Source organism: Paramormyrops kingsleyae, chromosome 14, assembly GCF_048594095.1.
Source record: "Paramormyrops kingsleyae isolate MSU_618 chromosome 14, PKINGS_0.4, whole genome shotgun sequence".
NCBI lineage: Eukaryota > Metazoa > Chordata > Actinopteri > Osteoglossiformes > Mormyridae > Paramormyrops > Paramormyrops kingsleyae.
The window spans coordinates 6,814,219-6,833,122 of NC_132810.1; the positions used below are offsets into that span (position 1 = coordinate 6,814,219).

General features: G+C 49.2%; 2 protein-coding genes across 3 annotated transcripts in view; one reads left to right on the top strand and one right to left on the bottom strand.

Annotated features, from left to right (window-relative positions):
• btbd7 (BTB (POZ) domain containing 7) overlaps nucleotides 1–12,891 on the bottom strand; it is a 34,540-nt gene extending 21,649 nt beyond the window's left edge. The window contains exon 1 of the mRNA XM_023802200.2: nucleotides 12,518–12,891. The gene's annotated coding sequence lies outside the window, so the exon portion shown is untranslated. The remainder of the gene's footprint in view (nucleotides 1–12,517) is intronic.
• LOC140578403 (cytochrome c oxidase subunit 8B, mitochondrial) lies at nucleotides 8,899–18,496 on the top strand. Of its 2 annotated transcripts, XM_072699182.1 has the most exons (4): nucleotides 8,899–9,232; nucleotides 14,193–14,227; nucleotides 16,084–16,356; nucleotides 18,201–18,496. In XM_072699182.1, exons 3-4 carry the CDS (start codon nucleotides 16,234–16,236, stop codon nucleotides 18,309–18,311), a joined length of 234 nt encoding a protein of 77 aa, XP_072555283.1. In that variant the 5' UTR covers nucleotides 8,899–9,232; nucleotides 14,193–14,227; nucleotides 16,084–16,233; the 3' UTR covers nucleotides 18,312–18,496. The 2 variants fall into 2 exon arrangements, with proteins under 2 accessions (XP_072555283.1, XP_072555284.1); XM_072699183.1 differs by lacking the exons at nucleotides 8,899–9,232; nucleotides 14,193–14,227 and having other exon boundaries at nucleotides 15,662–16,356.
• Nucleotides 18,497–18,904: the final 408 nt, after the last annotated feature.

Genomic DNA, 18,904 nt, shown 5'->3' on the forward strand with positions numbered 1-18,904 from the left:
GAGTTAGCCCCCTTTCAGGAACACCTTAGGGTGCCCACCCATGTGACTGCCAGTTGATGGTCTCTTGGAGCAGAGCAGAGCAGAGCAGAGCAGGAGGGTCAGCCCCCCCCCGCACCACCATCACCCACACGTGGTTTTCATTTCAGTCTGATTAACGGGCGTTTTAAATCCTCTTTCATCACACGTTTCCTTTTCTCCAGACGGGTCACCAGTGACACAATGGCTGCTCAGTTCCCAGCAGCACCTCCTGTGGGCAGACATGGCTGCTGACCATGCACATCAGCGGTGGAGCTCTAAATTACAGCCACCGACGCAACTCCTGACGCATCACTAAATTCACGGTTCAGACCTATAACTGGGACCAGCAGGCAGAGCACACCGGCAGGCACTAAAACGCCAGTGGTCAATATCGGCTGTTATATAATATTAACAGTCAATAACAGCATAAATATGGGCTCGCATTGTGGAGTGACCGCTAACGGCTTGATGGACTGGCCCGGCAATGATGCCAACGCACATAAATCTCAGCACACAGACGGCGCTGCAGACCCAGCCTGCTATCCGCTGCCGTCTCTCCATGGAGTCCGTTTGGTTTCAGGTCCTGTGCGTCTATCTGCATGGGTTCCCATTTGGTTTCACGGTTATAAATCACCTCAGCCGAACCCGGGACCTTCGTAATGAGACTGGATCAGCCCAAATGAACAGTGGCAACCGGAGCTGGGGATCGATAGCAGCACCTGCCACTCACTCCACAGTCCCCCAAAAAGCCATTAGCAGCCGTTCATCCAGGACAACGTCATACTGCTGCAGCCCGCTCTGCCCTGAACAGACCAAACATAAGGGAATAACACTGAGCAAACTTAGTCTTATTAATTGTGGGGTTCCACAGGCAGACTCGCGCCGATCTTCCAAGGGACCTTCTGACATCCCAGCTCCTCGAAGATTCACAGCATTGATAAACTGTGGTTGGCTGACCTTTAGACAGCGGAGGATGGAAAAGTCAAGCATGTATCTCGCCGCTAGACTGCACTGGGGGTGGGGGGGGATGGGGGATGGGATAGGGCACGAAGAGGCTCAAACCCACGAGCAGCAGAAGTGATGAGCTGGTTCCCCGTGAAAGATTCCTTGGACGTCTTCCAAGGTTAACCTTCACCTTCTTAGCACGCAACCGGCGAGTCACAGGTCATCAGAGAACGCGGCAGGGAACGGCAGCATTATGCGCAAGAGAAGACCTTTAAAAGCCTGGAGATGCTTTGGAAACTGAGGATCACAGCCCCCCCCCCCGCACACACACACACAGCAGACGACCAGGCAAAAACAGAACTGACGGACAAACGCTGCAGCTCCGAACGTGATGCATGAGAGATGGAACACAAAAGGGGCAGAATCAAATGGGCAGAACCACAGGCTCGGCGGCTGCGTGGCGCAGAAACCACTGTGCATGGGTAGAGAAATGTGACATGTGGAAACCCGCATTTCAGAGCGAAGTAGAAGGGAACCGTGGAGGCAAGTAGGGCGAGGCCACGAGTTTGCACTCAGCACCCGCTTAAAAAAACAACACACAGGAAGCGGGAGCCCACCATTGTTTTCCAAGAAGCAGAGCATTTTTCAAAATAAACAGCTAAATTATACAGGTGGAAAATAGATGCTGGAATAAACATCAGCTGTGGCAGTAAGGCGCAGTAGTCAGTAAGGCGCAGTAGTCAGTAAGGCGCAGTAGTCAGTAAGGCGCAGTAGTCAGTAAGGCGCAGTAGTCAGTAAGGCGCAGTAGTCAGTAAGGCGCAGTAGTCAGTAAGGCGCAGTAGTCAGTAAGGCGCAGTAGTCAGTAAGGCGCAGTAGTCAGTAAGGCGCAGTAGTCAGTAAGGCGCAGTAGTCAGTAAGGCGCAGTAGTCAGTAAGGCGCAGTAGTCAGTAAGGCGCAGTAGTCAGTAAGGCGCAGTAGTCAGTAAGGCGCAGTAGTCAGTAAGGCGCAGTAGTCAGTAAGGCGCAGTAGTCAGTAAGGCGCAGTAGTCAGTAAGGCGCACACCTGGCTGTCAGCGGTTACACAACATGCCCACATATGAAAGTGCAGTCTGACGCTTTGGTAACAGATGGATTAAAAAAAAACAGCAGGAATCCGTTCTAAACGCAGGGAGGCATGACCCTGCAAAGGTTTCAGCCACAAGCAAAGGCAGCCATACCCCTAGAGGGAGGGTCTGAGGTCAGGAACACGTGACTGACAAGTCCGTGGACAGGGTGGATTAGTCAACTGAAACAGTCACCGGGTCCTCCAGAAATCCATCATTTCCTCCCATTGTGAAGTTCCGCCAAGTGACAAAGGTTTTCCAGAAGCAGCCACTATTACTAAAGGGGGGGGGGGGGGGAAACCATGGCAGCTGTTTCCACGGCGCCCGTGGTCAAGGAGCGGTTTCTGAAGGGAGCGCCGCAAGGTCAGAGATTCCACCATCGCATTTCCGTCACCGACAGAGCCGCCGCAGGACAGCGGCTCGCCTCCCCTCGCCCCAACAGGAAGAGTCACTTCACGGGGGCTCCCAAAGCCCATCTGCACAGCACATTAACGAGGTGAGGGGTCACCTGACACCATAAGTGAGGGCAGCTCAGGTTAACGGCGATTTGAAGCAGAGCCGGGTTCACGGGCGGCCGGACTTAATGAGGGGGGGTGGGCGGGTCGCGGCAGAGAGCCAACGCTGGCCGATTCACATGGCGAGGTAAACAAGCAGGACCATAGCTGGAACGGCAGCGAGAGCGCAGCAGCCATCGGCACGCTGCTCTACCGCTCAAACTATAACAGGTAAACAGAGAAACAGGCAGGTTACATGCAGATCCTGAGGCAGGGAAACAGCAGGAGAAAAAAAACACAGTCCTGGGGGCATTTTCTGTCAAGGGGAGCGAGACTGAGCTCATCACAGCCAGTGGAGACTCCTGGAAGCTGCGGGAAGGCCTCAGCTGCCTCACAGCCGCTTGAAGTCTCCTCGTCACTCCTAAAAGGGCGGGGCCTAGGACCGCTGAGTGAGGGTGGGGCCTAGGACCGCTGAGCGAGGGCGGGGCCTAGGACCGCTGAGCGAGGGCGGGGCCTAGGACCGCTGAGCGAGGGCGGGGCCTAGGACCGCTGAGCGAGGGCGGGGCCTAGGACCGCTGAGCGAGGGCGGGGCCTAGGACCGCTGAGCGAGGGCGGGGCCTAGGACCGCTAGAAGGTTTCGTCAATCTGTCAACACATGCACAGGAACAGGCCCTCCTCCAAGTCTGAAAGTCAGGGATTGTGCTCTCGTTCCTTACTCCACATTTGAGAGGGGCAGCGGCACAGAGAGGTAAAACAATCAATTGTGTTCTCCACAAAGGTAGAACAATCAAGGTAGAACAATCCCCGAACATTTCAATACACACCCAATTCTGTGTTAAGGCATCTTACCAAGTAAGTGAGAGGCACAGAGGCATTGAAACACTACAGACAGTGGTGCACCAACTATTCACACGTGCAGAACACTGACCCATTCAGGACTGCAGAGCCACGGTTGCTCAGTGACCAGGCCAGTTTGCACCACACGGACCACATGACCACAGGAGCTCAGCTTCCAGCAGGGTCACTAACCTCACACGGCTGCAACCGTCCCTGGCTGGGGGTTCCGGTGGTTTGGTATGAGGGGTGGGGGTGACGAAGAGATATATATATATAAAAATGTACCAAAGAAGCCTATTTCTACATCTAGGCTGAGGAAAAACAACCTCTGTGGTCTGAGAGGGACTTTTTCCTAGCATCTAGACTAACATTTATTAAAAGTTAAGCAGGAAAGGAAACCAACCTGCTAAAAATAAAATACATGTGTTATATGTATTATGTATTCATTTACATACACAAACACACACATCACAGATGAGTGGGAAGATGAATGTAAAAAGTGGGTAAAAAAAAAATATTCACAGGGTGGGAGTCAGTGGTCAGGGAGAGAGTGGAGAACACGGGAACGGGCTCTGGGGGGAGTGTGGGCACATTTGTAATTACATTGTGGGAACCAGATTTCCCCACAATGCAATAATCTGTAACTTTTTACCTTGTGGAGACATTTTTTGGACCCCACAAGGATAACCTCAGATTTATAAAAATCTGTGACTGCAATTAAAACACTAAAAATGCCAAATGTTTTGCTGGGTTAGGGGTTAAGGTTGTCATTGTCGAGATTAGGGTTATGGCTATAGAAATGAATGGAGAGTCCCCATAATGACATGAATAATAATGCGCGTGTGTGTGTGTGTGTGTGTGAACACCCCTCCCAATCAGGGCAGGAAACACTGATTACACACCAGAAATCCACATTCTGCAACCAAAAAAAAGCCCAACCAGAGTCATCAGTCAATGCCAGGCTGGAATTGGCCATTCCTGTAATAAACGAGAGGGGGCTCCGCCACAAGCTCCGCTCCCCCAGCCCCCCCGACGCCCGGCCAAGCGAGATGAAGCCGGACACTAAAGGCATAAGGGCGACATGGCCGGGACTGCGGATAACCGTCTTTGGCGGTCCTCACCGCCTACATGCTACAAGACGAGGAAACATAATGCGTATCGCACATAACCTTGAGCACAAGAGAGCCTCTAGATAAGGTCATTAACAACAATGTGAACAAGGCTTCTGGGAACAGAGAAGCAACCTTTTTAGAATGACCTTCTAAACGTGGGCTGTTTTATGTGGACTACCCATATCAAGGGACTTTCTGTAATAAAGGAAAATCGATACGTTGATATAAAATTCTTTATATTTGCATCTGCAGCTGAAAACCGTTTGCTACCCAGTCTTTCACAAGAGCCAAGCGATACGTCCTCGAAACAGAATTAGTTGGCCAAGCCTTCTATGATGGCAGCATGTCCTGCTGACTTTAATGTGCCCTGTTTCAGGGTGGGGGGGGGGTAACATGTTGCATTGTTCTGAATATACCACATGGACGTATGACAAAGCTGGTCAATTACCCCCCCCCCCCACACTCACACACATATATACACTAAAGGTCAAAACCAGCAATTCAAAGGAGAAGCTGATCAATTAACAGTAAAGGCTAATGCATCGCCTTCCCACTGGGCGATACCGTTGGACGGGAAAATCTTCTGGAGGCTCAGCACCCACACTTGGCTCATAATGGTTGGCCCAGGAGACGGCGGGTGGGCACCCCTTATCTGCCGCTGCCCACAGAACATTCCAGAACAAAGCAGAGGGCTAAGCCACAGAAGATGGGCGGAAACCACAAGGGCTACTCGACTGCCGTGACCTTGACCGACATCTGAACAGACTCCAGAGACCACGCCTCGGGGCTCAATGTCTGGGATGAGTCAGAACCGAAGGTCAGTAACTGCGCAAAGAGCCTCATACTCCACACTCAGCACAAGCATGTTCACAACATTGAAAAAGCCCCTAAAATCCTTCATGACTGGATACAAAAACACCAGTTTAACCACACAGAGTGTTAAATACTGAAATACTGCTGACACCTTTCTCCTTCCTCAGCAGCTTCAAAAGACGTCGCCAAGATGAGCGGGCACCCCACACCGCGCTGACATAGCCTCACCGAACTCCTGCGTTCTCCTTATTTTGCACTTCAATTTTAGACCATTTCACCTCCCAGACCCTCCCCCACACCCCCATCGCTTAGAAGGCAATTCCCCCTGCTGAGGCACACAGTTTTTTTTCTCTCGTTGGATTGTTACCGCTCACGTTAGCTCATCGATCCCAGAAGCTTCATCAAGGCTCCCCCCGCCACCCAATCAGCTATTAGGCAGCGCTTTCATCAGTCCCTGTAGGTATCGGCTCTGCTTTCAGTCAAAACACACCACGGCTTCTCCTCACCTCATCCAGCCTACTAGGTCACAGCGAGACAAGAGGCACGGCCCCAGGAAGGGAGCGGGCAGCGACCTCCATTGACCGAACCAGGGCTGGTCCTAGCTTGTGTGGCACCCTAGACTAGCATCACCAAATAGGCTGGCAAGTCAGCGTCAGCACCCCATGGCACCCTAAGCAACTACCTATATGACTGACCAGCCCAGCACCCAACTGAAGGGGGTCCTGATCACCCAACACCACCTCATGTATACAAAGGGTCTGGCCATGGCATCGTCCTGTATTTGTCTCAGAGGACAAAAGCCTTACATAAATGTGTCCTCGTTGCTTTTAATTAGACCAGCTGTAAGGCGCACTCCTAAGCCCAACCTCTCAACACGAATTTCCTGTAAGAACAAACATCACCATTGTCCAACCCAACTGGCCGCTAACAACCCATCAGCTAAGGCTGAGTAATAGACTGCGGAGATATGGAAAAACAATATCCATCCAATCATCATTTCATTAAGGTCATGGCAGGCCACCGGATCCGGCAGTAAAAGGCGTGTCATGATTACAAATGAACCACCAATCACAGGCTCAGAAAGACGGGGGCATGAAATCACCCTGTGTTCCTCCTCGGATCCGCACGCCACTGTTGGGCTAACGACTCCATCAGCAGCATTTAATCGCTGCTTAGGACTAATCATTATGCAGAGATGAAATAGATGACCTAACTCTCGCCTCAAGCTGGCAACTAATTTCATTTGTTTTCCATTAGACTCCTCATTCAGGATTATTTTCTTCCAATATCAACGTCAGGAGGAACAGGGAAGCGAATGCAGAGAGGAACAAATTCCCAGACCTGAGGTTAGAGTTCCTGCTTGGCACATGGCCCCGCACCTGCACCCTCACCAGTCCAAGGCCGTTTAAGTTAAAGGCAATTTGTTGCATGAGGAACCTCCACGTTCCATCAGGCTATCGATCTAGGTGGCTCGTCGAATCCCTGCAGCTAATCAAAGTTGGCGACTAGGCGTTCATCAGTTCCAAGTGCAGAAAAGGCCCCTGCAGCTTGGGGACAATGCTGCCTTAAATGAATCGTGCCCCCCACGGGAAAGACTTTGATTGTCAGTGATGAATTGGACATGGCCGGCGATCCCCGTGCCACCATTTGTTTAAAAGCACTTCTGAGAATCTAGCCGTTGTCTATGTGCGATGGGACGCAACCCGAATCCTACCGCTAGGTCATAATAACGGAAGACGGATGCGGAGATAGTTGCTCAGAGGACCCTGTGGCCCCGGAAGGACAAGAACGAGCCACGTTCTAGTTTTAAAACCAACAAATTTGGCAGGTGGTAGATGAGCAGAGGGAAGCGGGGAGGGATACTAGTAAGCAGGATGCCCCGGTCACACGGAATCACCATCTCCCACTTCACAGGTACCCTGATTAACGAGCCTTCGCCTTGGGCTGAGCAGTCGACCGACAACCCCCCCTGCCCCCGCCGACCCAACCGGGCCCAAGTTAAACAACTGCTCTCACTTCAAGGGAGGCGTTAATAAATGCTAACTACAACACAGGACATAAACATGTTCCGCCGCAGAGTTCGGCATGGCCAAACCGCAAGCAGCCACTTGATTAGCCTCGCTAAAGCAGCTTTGGGGCGGAAGGACAAGAAGGCCTCTCCCACGGCTAACGGGCTCCGCACAAAACCCAGGACTGGGTCAGACGAAGGAAGGGGGCGAACAGATCAAATACAGCAAATACAACATCGACTGTCAGCGAGCTGTGGCTGCAGGCTGCATACGGCCCTCCTCTCGCAATATGCTACGGGAAGCAGCAGCCAACTTCTGCGGGCTGTGCTGGTCAAAACCATAAAAGCCTTTGGAGCTCCAGGACAAGAGTGTGACCCGCGCCAAGGCCCAGCGGACCCAGCGGACATCCGGCCCCGAACCAGGACGTGACGCCCAGCATCCTGACCCCGTGAACAGAAGGCTGATCCCTATGAGATAGGCGTGGGGGGCAATGATCTTCATGTACCCTCACCCAACACCAAAGGCTGCTGAACAATTAATATCCTTGCAAATTAATTTTATCAACATATGGAGAACTCATCGATACGTTGCAGATAAGTAATAGCTTGAACACATTTGACATGACAGCGACGCCCAGATGCTCCATCTCAACGTCTCAGAATAAACACTGCGCACATGTAAATCTAAACATGTAAACAGAGTTTTGTGTGACTAACCACATGCGACTTACTCTGAGGAGGAGCTTGGTCTCCTCGATGGAAGGATCCTCTAGCAATTAGTCACCATTTACTGTTTGTGTGATTAACCCACCATCTGTCACATGAGCTAAACCGCTATGCAGAGCGCGGCTCAGGGTTTCCTCCATTCTCCTTCACACGGACGCAAGGAAGCATGTGGACCCTCCCACTGCGCCCCCCCGCTCCACCCAGAATATCATCTACTTCCTCCAGCCCCCAACATGCTGTCAGCACTCGGTACCCCCCCCCCCCCCCCCAATCTCCTGCCTCCTCACTGAATGAAACCTTGCCAAAAGGCTTTGACCTCACATTTTTACAGAAGTGCAACAGGGGTGAATGTGTGTTGTTATCTATGGGGGAGGGGGAACACCACCAAATATACCGTCGATCCCTTTCCTGTCTACCCAGGCATTTAGCACCTGGCTTCATTTGGCTGCAGCAGCACCAAAACAATTACAGAATGGGCCACAGGCCGACAGAACAAACAGGCGACAGAAAAAAGGGACACGTTCAATTACGGGCAGCTTTTGAACATGACACTCACGCGACCGGTCACGTTGGTGCCTCGCTGTCCGACATCGAGAACCACCTGAGGGTCTACACCCCAGTTCTGCGCGTCTGCCTGTGGGTGCATGTGTGCTGCAACCTCAGCGGCTAGGGACAAATGCCAAGGACCAAAAGCAAACTCATAGCCCCGCCCCTGAACACTTTTCAACCGGAGCACTTTTGGCCACAGTACTCCAGCCAATTTAAAACCATACCCCAGGCACTAAAAATAAACGACGGCACAGTACCAAAGATGACACCCCCGCTCCCCAAGAGATTCTCCTACACTCACGAGATGACAACCTTCCGTCGAGACCCGTGCTACACCACCAGCGACTCGGACTCCAAATTCGGTCAAGGCCGTAACAATTACCGACTCTGACAGAGAAGCGAACGAATATACGACCCAGTTCTATAAAACTCGCAGCGGACGACTTGAACGGTACCTGGGCCAACGTTCCGACCCCGCTGCTCGACTACAGGGGCACGTTGAACGCCGTTCGTCGTGCAACATAAAGAACGGCGAGAGGGAAACAAATGAATGTGTCAGTGATGCTTAGGAGAGCTGCCCGTATCTGGCAACAGAGCGGAGACAAAGGCGCCAACTGAGGAAGCACAGGTAGGACCTCATCAGCTGGATCACGGTTACGCTCCAGCGTTTCTGACAGCATCATTTCAGATAGCGCAATTTTATTACTCCCCCCAGCACGATTGATGGGTCACTTTATGGAGAGGACAGGAAGACCTTGGGCCTGCATTTCAATACTGAGTTTCAAATTTTCGTTAACCCTTCACTGGAACTCAGTCTCAGAACATACAGCAGCTCACACATTAAATTAATACATCTTCTTGCCGTGGGCCAATAAATGATGGATGATTCATTATTTAGGTGCCTGTGCTTAGAGTGCTAAGTGTTTACAGCTCTTTTCAACTGCTCCTAAAAACCAAGTAAGTTCTCGGAGGACACGAGGCCATAAAAAAGGATAATTAATGGCCAGCCAATCCAGCATCCTCACTGAATTATACGGATGGAGCAATAATTAAAACGGTTTTAACATCCTCCAAAGGCTATGTGAATTTAAAAACGTCCCAAAAAAGTAGAGAGGGGATCTTTAATATTAGGGTGAGCGCAGTGTTTATTTTTATCCGAGTATTTAAAAAAAAAAATGGGGGCACGTGTTAATTATGCAGAATGAACATGTAGCAATGGCGCTGCAATCTGGTGCCTCGCGGGCAGTATGGGAGGGACCCCCCCCCGCCACGACCCATGTGCCTGGACCTTCACACACGGAACCAGTCAGGTCCACGTCACATTACCGTAGAAAAGGTCAAGGTACAGTCAGCATTCGGGATCATTCTGATTAATGGTGTTCCAGTGTTCCCAACACACAGCACTAGCCTACCAAAGCCACAAGCTATTTCAGATTTCCAACTCTCTGTCTGCTTGGTAAACTTCATATCAATGGCCCCCAATTCTTTGCTTGTTCAACTCCACCAATCCTATTAAACTAATCAGCTAATGACAGAGCCTATAATTAGTTCAACTAGGTGTACTGTAGTACGACACCATATGGACTGGATATAGATGTGTGCAAGAAATCCTGAATGTAAAGGCCTGTGTAATGGTACCAGCTGAATGCAGGCAATCCGTGACATGATTAGCGGCAAAGCTTTTCTCTAGGGTCAGCAGCATGAGCGCGACCCCCCAAGCCGTCACCGCAGAGCCCAGGGGAAGCGCCGTATCTGCTTCCCATCAGCCCTGGGACACAGGCAGCCAGCAGTCGACCAAATCCATGGAGCATCAAAGCCCGCAATCGGCACGAGTCGGCCCGGCCGGTGGGGGGGCGGCGGCAGTCCCAGATTCAGAATGCAGCCGCACGCCTTCCTCCAGGAGCTTCATTCTGCCGCGAGAATGTAGGACTAGGAACGTGGGAGCGGCGTGGGCAGAGCGATGTGGAACTGCCTGCCTTCCGATGGGGGGAGGGGGGCTCAGCCAGCTCATCCCGCTCCCACAGACACGTGTGCGCAGCCCTTCTCAGGCTCCGCCGAAACACGCGCCGGAATACACGCCAGTCACGGTGTGGAATTCAAAACCAGGACAGGGACGACGGAGGGGGAAGCCAGAAAATCCGGGGCCGTGTGCAACCGGCAGGCGATTGAATGACAAGATTTCCTGCTCTGTGCGCCCCCCCCGCCCTCCAAGGACAGATCAGAAACCATTACTGGAAATGTGCCTAATCTCTGGGAAGCAACGATCCGAAGGCGACGACGGCTCATTCCGACGATCGTCCTTACGGCTGTCCCTGCCGTGTCACCTCCTCAACACGGCCACGCCGCCGTGAATAAGTGTGCTCGCAGCCAGCGCGTCGCAGAGATCTAGTTAACGAGGCACTGGAGAACGTCAATTAATAAAGAAATGGGAAGACTTGGTGTGACTGTGGGAGAGTCCACCTGGGGGGGGGGGGGGGGGGCTCATCTAAGACGCCACCGCGGTCCCATTAATTACCGCGTCTAATGAGTGCCCGGGTGTCACGGATGCAAGCCGAATTAAACGGACATTACAACATTCGCCGCCTATTCCTCAGTATTACACAGATGCTGTTTGTGCAACAGCTCCCACGCTGTTAAATAAATTATGTGGAACAGACAAAAGAGAACAATCTAGAAATAAACTTCATTAGCATTTTTGAGACTTGGAGCAGATGGCTCCTTCCTTGGCGTGTAGGTGGATTCAAGCATTGTCAAAAAAAAAGGTGTATAGAGAAAGTTAAGTTCATTACACATCTACTGCTGCCCAAAACGTTACCAGGACCTGCTCAGTAACTGCACCTTTCCCAAGGTGTCCCATCCCCATTAGGATGCTGAGGGTATACTGGACCAGTGCTTGATCTCTGTATCATATACCAGGCCCCATTCAGAACTTGGGTGATGACTAAGATCAGCAGTGCTTTACTACCTACATACACCCACATAGTACCAGCGCTCCCGCGAACAGAGATGGAGCATCTGAACGCCACAGTCACGCAGGATGAAGACCAAAGGACCCATGTGCACCTCCTAACTACACCTAGCTACTACCTCCTGCTTTGAGCTACACGCACGTCCCCCTCCGATAGGACGTGCAACTCACTCGCGCATTATTGGTAAAACACACTAATCATAGCGTCTCGGGTGCGTGCAGCCTTTACAAAAATCCCCCTTTACCACCTATGTGCTGCAGAAAGCGCGTTATACACACCCCCGTTCAAGGCTGGCAAACCCCTTTGCTTTAAAAAAGGGGGCAAGTCCAGATTGTCACCTTCGCAAGCTGCTTAATGACATGCACAAAGCATCCCTGTACATAAATAACAACCGTACCGATATTAACGAGACTAATAATGAGAGACAAAGGCAGGAGAGCGGTCCGCCGCGGTAGCCCCTCCGGATCGCCGTGCATATGGCTCTCCTAGCGGAGATGGCCAGATGGTGGCTGACTCGATGGCGGACCACGCAGCTTTGATCGCGGCGGTTTACACGCACAAGCGGGCAGTTGCAGCCCATCCCAAAACGCAAACCGCTAAAGCCGTGCACATGTACAGCATATTTATACAGTTATTACATGCGACGACAGCCAACTCCTACCGGCTGCTGTCGGTACTGGCGGGCCAAGCACAATGCACTTAGCGGTCACTTCAGTTAAACACCCCCACCGAGAGCCTCACGGTAACCAAGTTTAAAAACGCTTGACAAGAAAACCTGCATTAGCAGTGGAGTAATGCGACAGGAGGTGGGTGCGGGTATACAACTTTTATATTTTTTGACAAAATATGAACAATAAAACAGCAGTACCGGAATCCAGGGCTGCCATGCGATCTTGGGCTCTTAACCAGCGACTCGACGTGGCCAGCAAAGGGGTTAAGAGTACCTGATTTCAGAAGGATGGCTCCGCGATGCCCGCCGCCCCGCTCCTGGGCTCCGGGGGGACTGGGGCTCCGTCCTGCTTGCTGGCTCCCTGCGCCGCCGCACAAGTTTTCATCCGCTCGTAAAAACAGTGGAAAAAACCACCAAAGCGCAGTCAGAACCCGCACGCAGTTTCACCTGCGGTCGTCCTTGAACCCCCCGTCCGCCTTCGGCCCCACTTTACCACGACTTTTTAGAGGATTTCGATATTTTTTTCTCTTGAAAATGGAAACTCAAGACAGGGTTCTTCTCCCTGGGATTTATTTTTTTTTCTGCAACCTCAGCTCTGCGCACGTTTTGATTGGCTGGCTGCGGCAGCCTATCCTGGTCTCGTTTGCTGGCTGGTCGGAAGTTCGGGAACAGTGAAGGTTTTGGCCAAACCCCGCGGGCTCCCACTAGCGGCGAGAAGCTGTTACCGCATTACAACGACGAAATTGACGGCAAATAGGAAATTCATATGACGCCTGTGCTCTAATTTTAACTAAAAAATTTTATTAAGTAATTTGTTGATATGAATCGTACAATGATTTTCTGTCACAGGTTTTTAGATGTACTCTTTATGCAAAATGATTCATATTATGCTCTAAACATTTTTTTTCTAGTATACGCCTTCGTCATGATACAGAATGGGTGTGACTTTACTGCTACCATACAGGTGGTGTGTCATTCCGTTTACATTTTCATCTGTGGTAATTTGTCCCGTACAGCCTTCGCCTCCAGGTGTCCTTCACGTTGATGTTGTGAAGAAATTTAAGCGTTACACCCCGGCATTTGGGGCAGGCCGGTTTGGGCGCGGTCGGTAGAGAGTAGCCTAATTAAGGGAATTTCTCACAGTACAAGCTGATGGGGAATTGCCTAAAGGTACAGACACCGGCCAAAATACCTGAGCACCCGAGGCTGCAGCTCCTGAGCTGGTCAGCCACTGATCTCGGGATTGACGTTTCATTGGTTTTTTAAGCGTCAGAAAAATGCAATTGGATAGATTGCACTGAGTTTCAAAATAGATTATATGTGTTTCTATTCGAGGTTGTTTTCATTGAATGTCCGACAAAATTTTTCTCTTTCTGCAGGGACACAGCTGGAAAACAATAGATAAATGAATTCCATGTTTGACGAGCATGTCTTTCATTATTTGATTGCCTGAAGCAGAGTTTGTAGTGCTACAAGCTGACGAAAGAGGGCGACATTTCACAAGCTTCGCATTCTGTTGAAACAAACTACTTTCATTTTGTTCAGGGCATTACTTTTTTTCTTTTTTTTTTGTACCATTTTTAGTATTTTTATAGAAAGCTTACAAGTATTATCACCCCTGTATCGTGATAATAGTGATGAATGTGGAAAAGCTATTATCTCAGGTAATTCCAAAGGACAGGAAGGTATCTCCAGGCCTGTGTCTTCATATTTCACATCATTATGCATGCAGGTAGAATAGATGGGTGTTTCATACCTGCCCCCTCAAAAAAAAAAAAAAGATTCAGGCCCCAGCCCCAGCCAAGACATGTCAGGTAGCATCCAATGTTGTTACAATAAAGGTCTGGTGCTATCTGTTCTGATTGTACATATGTCACTGCCATTTTATTGTTCTAATTCCATCCATCCATCCATTTTCTGCACCTGCTTATCCTGTGCTGGGTTGCCAGGGTCCGGTGTCTATCCCGGAAGCTACAGACGCAAGGTAGGGAATAACTCACGATGGAGCACCAACCAGAGAAGGGTAGTTCAGGTCCAAAGAGTACCAATCCAGACCAAGGTTTTGCTTCAACCAACCAGTTGAGTACTCTCTGACTGTGACTCTTAGTACTGAACTGGTTGGTTGAAACAAAATTGTGGTCTGGACTTTTGATCTCTGGACCTGAACTACCCACCTCTGGTGCCAACCCATCACAGTCACCATTCTAATTTATCATTCTTATTTTGAAATATTTATTTATGTCTGTAAGTGCCACAAAATTCTGTTCTGCAGGATATTTTATTTGTGTGCTGTGTACTTTTAAAATCTGTCTGCACCATGTTTACTTGCTGGCACTTTGTGTCTTTGCACCTTGTCTGTTTGGCACTGCGTGTACCTTTGTCTGTGCACTACGTTCTCGCTGCTGTAGGTGCCACAATGTCCCCCTGGGATCAATAAAGTCCGTCTTAATCTTTTACCAAAGAGAGCAGCTCTGCCTACTGTGTGTTTTAACAGTTGAACGGACAATAAGAGCCCAAAAGTAAACACCGTGCAAATCAGGAACCCAGAATCACGAGATCCTGTTTCTTTTCTTGCTGGAAATTCTCACGCAGACGGCACAGCTTGTGGTGGAGAACCGGTGATACGATGTGGATTGTTTGTTGGGTGTTTTGGCACCTAGATGCGGCTGTCAGGAAGCATCGCTCTGCTCATCCGGGATTGATCACCCTCAGCCCACAGGGAGACACAACCCCCATCAGAGTAGTTTGTCCTGGCCTAAGATGCTGCCTGTCCACTCAGCTGTACAACATCCAGAATGACAGGCAGGGAGGAAATGTCTGCCACTGTTAAGATAAGTACCTGACGGGGTGGGGTGGTGGTGATGCCATTGGGAAGTGAAGCGTATCTCAGCCACTTGGCAACACTGCTTCACCTTTGCTGTCAATTAGCATAAGGAACAGCTGGCAATGTGTCCTTACAGAACACCAAAGGTCCAGGCACCAGTCGTTCCAGTAGGCCCTTCTTGGCTGGGCATGGGGCTCACCGGATATTCCCATTCACATCAGATGTGGGCCCTGACTGGGGAGTGGGCCTGTGTATTTGCTCTCTCAGTGGCTTGACTGTGCAACATCTGTCACGGTGCTCCACCCCCCCCCCCCCCCCAACCCCTTGCTCCCCTGTGAACATTGACAGAACACAGCTGGCTCCTTTTCTGTGTGAGTCTGTGCAACATTTGTTGTTGTTGTTGTTGTTGTTGACCACCTTCCTTTAATCTGATTCCAAAAGCACACTGATAAAATCTTCATCACTCAGAATATAATAGGGCTTTCAAGCCCCTCGCCACAAGGCAGCCCAGAACGGAAACAGGTTCAAGGGGAGGCGTACTTATGAATAAATTGCTCTGGGGAGGTTGCATAAATATTATTTGATCACTCCACAGCTGACAAAATATTCCAAAAAGTTCCTCATGAATGAGGCCAGAGAAGCACTTGCTTTACTTTGCAGTGCTGGTTTGGTAGTAAAACAATCATCTCAGAATAAAAGCCATGTGTAGATGTCAGACCTACTCTACAGCATGTCAGCACCTGAAAATATATAGCATAAATACATGTGTTTATGTATCTATGCAAATACGCCCTGAACTCCTGGTACAAGATCACTGACTATCTCAGTAACACATGAAAAAATACTCAGCATCAGAATATCTGAAAAACAGCCCAACAATAAGATAAAGTATAATTAAACAGCAAGGATCTCAAATGAAGAAAGTGTTTTCCTGTTCGGCGTTTAGGCTTTTCGTGTAGATCTGCAATTCGTTTATTTTGAGGATGGCAGATTGGAGAATCTCTTGTGTCCCTCAGGGAAGGCGTCGTGTGCCTCCTGGAAGCCCCTCCCCACAGACCAGCAGCTGGGCGGCGTCAGTGGGAACCACGCCATTCTCCCTTATAGGGCGTGCCGAGTCGCCCCCCCCCAACGCTCGGGCTGCACGCACCGAACCCACAGCTTGAGAGATGCTGCCAGTTCTGAGGGGGGTCATGCGGACTCGCATGTCTCAGGGACGGGCCTGGGTGCTCTTGTGGAACCAGAGGTCCAGTCTGCACAGCAAGCCGCCAAAAGAGCCGATCGGACCGGGGGTAAGTTTCAGAGTGAGAGCTCGTCACGGCCTTTCCGCTTTCTTTTACTCTATGATTAACAACTTGCCTGTGACCTACATGGCCTTAAAAATTAACTGTATGCCTGATCGTATGTGGTTAATTCTGCATCTAACACTTTTGATGGCTAGCTCTGCAGCGAACTCTACTGATTCCTAAATGTACAGGCAACTCTACTGATGCCCAACTCAACACTACAGTTAGCTCTGCTGAGTCATAATACAATGGCTAGTTGCAAAAATAATAGTAAATTTAACCTCTTCGGGTACAGAATTACAGTATGTTGGGGCTTTAGCTCAACTATAGCCAATATCCCTTATACTCATTGGTAAGTTTGATGAAACAGTAAATAACCAATTTGAATTTTCAGTAAAATTCCATATTGAAAGCTTTTATTAAGACGTATTTTCCTTGAACTGATCCAGACAAATACTTTCTTTGTAGTTGTAATGTTGCGTGATCTTCTATTTGAGTGAATGACACAGGAAACGAACACCAATATAGAGTAAACTGACTCCAACTTAATCTCCAGTAATGTAATGATTTCACACAGCTCATTACCACAAAAACCGTCTGGTCAATTTTTCTCCCCTTACGGGCATCTCTGCAAACCCAGAGACATCCAGAGCTCCACAGTACCGGACACTGGAAGCCACTCACCTTTTAGCTCCATGGCGACCCCTAGGGTCAGGAAACACCTTTGGCAGTGATCTATTAACTATGTGGTAGCCAGCATCATTAGATTTACATTACATTAGATACCCTTTATTGATCCCAGGGGGGAATTCTTGTGCATGCAGCATCTGGGTACGCAGTGCAGAGACAAACATTCATTTAGTGCAAAACAGACAAAGTGCAAGGATGGCACATATAGTGCAAACAACTAAACATAGTGCAAACAAACTAAACCATGTTACAGGGATGTTACAGGGATGTTACAGGAATGTTACAGGGATGTTACAGGAATGTTACAGGGATGTTACAGGAATGTTACAGGGATGTTGCAGGGATGTAAATGAGCGCACTAACAAGCACACTTCAGTGTCATGCTGGCTTGCTGTGACTTTCAATCGCACTTTGATTAGTTTCTGGTTGTTTATGTTAATCTCTTCCTCTGTAGTTCCTCCATGTTTAAATGCCTTTATAAATAGCCACACGTGTTATATGGGCTTCTGTAGAACACAGGGGCCATTTGCTTTGATAGCTAAAGATTCTCTCAGTGGCAGCTTTTAGATAGTAAGCTGTTTTTCTTTTCTGATGGTATTTAAGATTTGAGGCATTTTTGTTCCGTCCAGCTGGACCTTGTTTACCTTCAATGCTTTAGTCCACCACTAAAGTCAGAACATTTCTATAATTCATCCTGGTTGTTTGGGTTAGGTTACATGCATACCCAGAATCGTTAAATGATCCCTTCAGACGATTTGGAACAGACCAGAACTAGTGGCTCCACAGTCAGCCAGCGACTGGTAGCCCGGTCTCCAGTAGTGTGGGAAAGCAGAGATCAAAGACAAAGATCGACCATAGTTAGCTGGGCATCAGAGCCGTGGGGAATCCATGTGGGCCTGGCCTTTGTTGGATCTCAAAATGGTCTAAAGTCTCCAAAATATATTTTATGTGTGTATCTATTTAAAATAAAACACAGCAGAGTTTGGAATATGTGAATTTTACTTCTGACTTCTCAGTTTATTTGATGTATTGAGCAGAGTGGATTATACGTTTCGTTGTGATGTCTTTAATTATACACTTTTCCAAATAAAGGAATGTATCGTTGTTGAATTTACAGTACATTAACGTAGGCACTGAATCTTCTACTCCTTTCTCCACAGAAAACCTGTTTTGCGCTTTCTGTGTTTGGGGCCGCTCTCCTTGCGCCTGCCGGCTGGATCGTGTATCATATCCCAGAATACCGCAAGAGGCCACACCTCCCTCCAAAATAAAACCCAGCCTGGTTGTTTCTAAGTGACCCCACCTCCAGCAGGTAGTTCTGACTGGAGCATCTTTTGCTGAAAAACGATGAGCAATCCTCACTTGAAGGCATCCACTGATGTTATCACTCGTGCAAACACCCCCCCCAACGAATGTCATTCTTTAATAATCAATAAATGCTATAGCTGGTAGCCTACATGCCTGTTTGACTGTTTAGTGTGTTCATTTAATGACAATATGAGAAACACAGTGACGGGTCGCAGACGACCGACACGTTCGCTTAAGGTTTGTTTGAACTTGGCGCACGCTTAAAGATGCATTATTAACGACCCTGGGAAATGTGATCTCTGTGGAAGAAAATGTAGACTAAACTATTAAACTGACACCCATATCAGAAGTGGTCAGTGCATGACACTCACGTCCCAATCCAGTCTCCCTTTTAGAGGAAGTTTCGCAAGCAGTCTTTTAAACAAATATGACTAATGTACATAACAAATCATTTAAATATTCCTAAAGTGTTTCAAAAATGATTATGGGTGTGACAGACTTCAGAATCTGGAAAGTGACTAGAATAGGTCCAGACTGGGGTTTATATTTAACATTC

Excerpts from the sequence above, each read along its gene's own strand:
- LOC140578403 (XM_072699182.1), top strand. The coding sequence starts at position 16,234 with ATGCTGCCAGTTCTGAGGGGGGTCATGCGGACTCGCATGTCTCAGGGA. Across the intron at positions 16,357-18,200 it reads AAGAGCCGATCGGACCGGGG|AAAACCTGTTTTGCGCTTTC; the intron begins GTAAGTTTCAGA and ends CTTTCTCCACAG.